At 33.4% G+C, this 3,539-nt stretch overlaps 1 protein-coding gene across 1 annotated transcript in view; it reads left to right on the top strand.

Annotated features, from left to right (window-relative positions):
- Positions 1 to 3,539, top strand: part of LOC106467191 (ATP-binding cassette sub-family A member 1-like) — a 74,275-nt gene that overhangs the window by 8,319 nt on the left and 62,417 nt on the right. Inside the window, 1 exon segment of the mRNA XM_022395316.1 lies at positions 1,095 to 1,187. Within this exon segment, the coding sequence (XP_022251024.1) occupies positions 1,095 to 1,187 (93 nt within the window).

Raw genomic sequence — 3,539 nt, 5'->3', positions numbered from 1 at the left:
CACAAAGAATATAAAATAAGTTTATGGAAATGTTTTGAACATTCGTAATTGTCAATGATGATTCAGCAAATTTTGTTCAGGTGACTTTAACCTTAAAAACTGTGAAGACAAGGGCCGACATATTGGAATTGATATTGATGCTCTGAAGACGCTTGTCGAGTCTAACCCAAGGCAATGAAATGGCCCTGAAATTGCATGTCTCTAATCTCATGAAACAATACATAAACATCAAAGGAATATGGGAAAACTCCATAAAGAAGGTGTTTGGTTGCCTCACGAACTCTCCGATGATCATCGTTTCCAATGTGTGAACATTGCTTCGTCTCTTCTGGCATATAATGCATATGAACCATTTTTGGACAGAATTGTCACTGGTGATGAAAAATGGATTCTCTATGCAAATATTAAACGCCAAAAACAATGGCCCAGCCCTAGACAAAAACTACTTCCGACCCCAAAACCTGAACTCCATCCACAGAAAGTGAGGCCTTTGCATTTGGTGGGACATCAAAGGAGTAATTCATTTTGAACTCCTCAATCCACAGTGAACTGTCAATGCAGAGATCTATAGTCAGCAACTGGAACATTTAAATCAAGCCCTTCATCAAAAATGCTCTTCACTCGTCAATCGAAAAGGTGTTCTTCTTCTCCACAACAATGCATGTCCACACGTGGCACGTTTGATGCAACACAAGATTATGGAGTTGGGTTGGGAAGTTCTTCCCCACCCACCATATTCTCCAAATATGGCACCATCAGATTACCATCTTTATCATTCACTGTAACACCATCTTAATGGGAAAACGTATGCAAATGTGGAAGGTGTTAAAGACATTGACACGCTTTTTGCTTCAAAGGCAAGTGATTTCTTTGATCCAGACATTAACAACCTGATTGTAAGATGGAAAAACATCATCAATAAGAATGGAGACTATTTCATTTAATAAATGTTTTGTTTTGACATACAAGTTCTTCGGGTTTTTCATCTAAAAAAAGCGACATTAATTTCTTGACGACCTAATATATTATGATTGTTTTTTATTTCATGCTTCAGCTGATTTATGTGCATTTACAACAAACTTTCTTACATTCAGATCTCAGGAATACTGGAGCAAAACATGGGAAATGCCATGAATCTGGAACAGTGGGAAACTGTTGCTTATACTGTTAAGGATGTTGTAACAGAGGTAGGGACTGCTTTAATAAGCAGTTTGTTAGCACTTTTAACCTTTGTTTTATTTATGTTTTCCTAAACTTAAATCAAAGATATTTCTGAAGTCATTTAGTAAAAAAAAAAAGAGTATCTAAGCATTTTAGAGTAGATTGAAATGTTCATAATACCTTGTTAAAATCACCAGCCACTAAAGCCTGTATAATAAAGGTTGCACCCCAAATACTTTGGAGTCTATAAATAGAGATAATGTCCTTTCAATGATCAGAACATGTTGAAGAAACAATGTAAATTCTTTTTGAGGTATATAACTAAAAGTTGTTTCTAATGTTTCACTTTTGTCTACTGTAAAAAGACTGTCAGCTTGCCAGATGTTTGGTTCTTCATGTGTAGGGTTTAATGACTGCTGATGTAAAAAAAATATCTAGAAATATACCAAGTTTCTCTTTACTCTTATTAAACATTGATTCATTTATTTGTGGTGATACCCCAGAAGTCATGCAGTATACAGATACTGTGGAAAGTGAGTAGTTTCATCTAAATACCATAATGAAATGTACCTGTTGAATGATTTTAGACCTATTCTCTGATGTTTATTGGAAAAACAAAAACAAATGTGTGCTTAGTCTTTAATATGTAATACAAATGATGATATCAGTTTATGAGAAGTACTTGGCTGTATCAGTTTATTAGATATACTTGCTTGTTATCAGTTTATTAGATGTACTTGCTTGTTATCAGTTTACAAGAAGTAGTTGGCTGTATCAGTTTATTAGATGTACTTGCCTGTTATCAGTTTATTAGATGTACTTGCTTGTTATCAGTTTAAAAGAAGTAGTTGGCTGTATCAGTTTAAAAGAAGTAGTTGGCTGTATCAGTTTATTAGATGTACTTGCCTGTTATCAGTTTACAAGAAGTAGTTGGCTGTATCAGTTTATTAGATGTACTTGCTTGTTAAACAGGCAAGTACATCTAATAAACTGATACAGCCAACTACTTCTTTTAAACTGATAACAAGCAAGTACATCTAATAAACTGATACAGCCAACTACTTCTCATAAACTGATAACAGGCAAGTACATCTAATAAACTGATAACAAGCAAGTACATCTAATAAACTAAATCAGTTTATTAGATGTACTTGCTTGTTATCAGTTTATGAGAAGTAGTTGGCTGTATCAGTTTATTAGATGTACTTGCTTGTTATCAGTTTACAAGAAGTAGTTGGCTATATCCATTTATTAGATGTACTTGCTTGTTATCAGTTTATGTGAAATAGTTGGCTGTATCAGTTTATTAGATGTACTTGTCTGTTATCAGTTTATAAGAAGTAGTTGGCTGTATCAATTTATTAGATGTACTTTCCTGTTATCAGCTTATGAGAAGTAGTTGGCTGTATCAGTTTATGAAATGCACTTGCCTGTTATCAGTTTATGAGAAGTAGTTGGTTGTATAATTTTATTAGATGTACTAGCCTGTTATCAGTTTATAAAAGATGGTTACTTTTATTTGTTTATATTTTATACTGTTGTGTTATAAGGTTTTATATAAAAGTTTAGTACACTATACTAAAATGACTTTGGAGTCTCACCACATCATTGCAGTTGATGTCATCATATCAAGTCATCTTAACGTTAATACTGCAATGTAGTTTCCATTTCAAAAGGCTCAGGCATCAGACTTTCATGCGTAAAGATACTTCTCCTCCATGCAGGCTTTCCAATAACACATCTATTATCTCTCTCTAGATCGGTCACAGGTCATAGGCCATGCCATCTTGTTTGTTGACTTGCATTCAAAATTTTATTGAACTAATATTTCATGAATTTATGTCAATAAGTTTGTTATCAAACTGTAGATTATAATTCAAATTTTAATATTATACATTATTTTTGATGTCTTAATCTAAAAGTAAATATTAAAAGAAACAGTTAAACATCAATTTTTGTGTGTCATGCGGTATGTTGAATGCAGCACTGGTTCAGATTAGATATTTGTGATGTCAAAATACTAAGTCTGTAGTTTTGTATGAATTAGGAACTCAAATTAGCAATATTAACAAGCTACAATATAAAATCAGAACCTCCCATCTTTTCTCTTCGCTGATATATCACTCATGTAATGAATCAAACACAGTGGCACCGCTCACCTCTTTCCATTTTTGAACAGTCCCTTATATACACTTACTTCAATATATGACATGTTAAAAACCATTTGAAAGCTCAAAATGTCCCCCTAGTGGCTTTCTCACCTATTCTCATGTGTTAGGACACCATCTCTTTCCCGATGAACCAAGATTTAAGGAGGTAGGTTGTGTCTTTAGTCTGCTCGAAATTTCATATTTTTTTTAGAGCCAAATACAGCTTAG

The sequence above is a fragment of the Limulus polyphemus genome, unplaced genomic scaffold (assembly GCF_000517525.1).
Source record: "Limulus polyphemus unplaced genomic scaffold, Limulus_polyphemus-2.1.2 Scaffold2522, whole genome shotgun sequence".
Lineage (NCBI taxonomy): Eukaryota > Metazoa > Arthropoda > Merostomata > Xiphosura > Limulidae > Limulus > Limulus polyphemus.
Note: the sequence above shows the minus strand (reverse complement) of the source record. Positions and strands in the feature narration are given on the sequence as shown.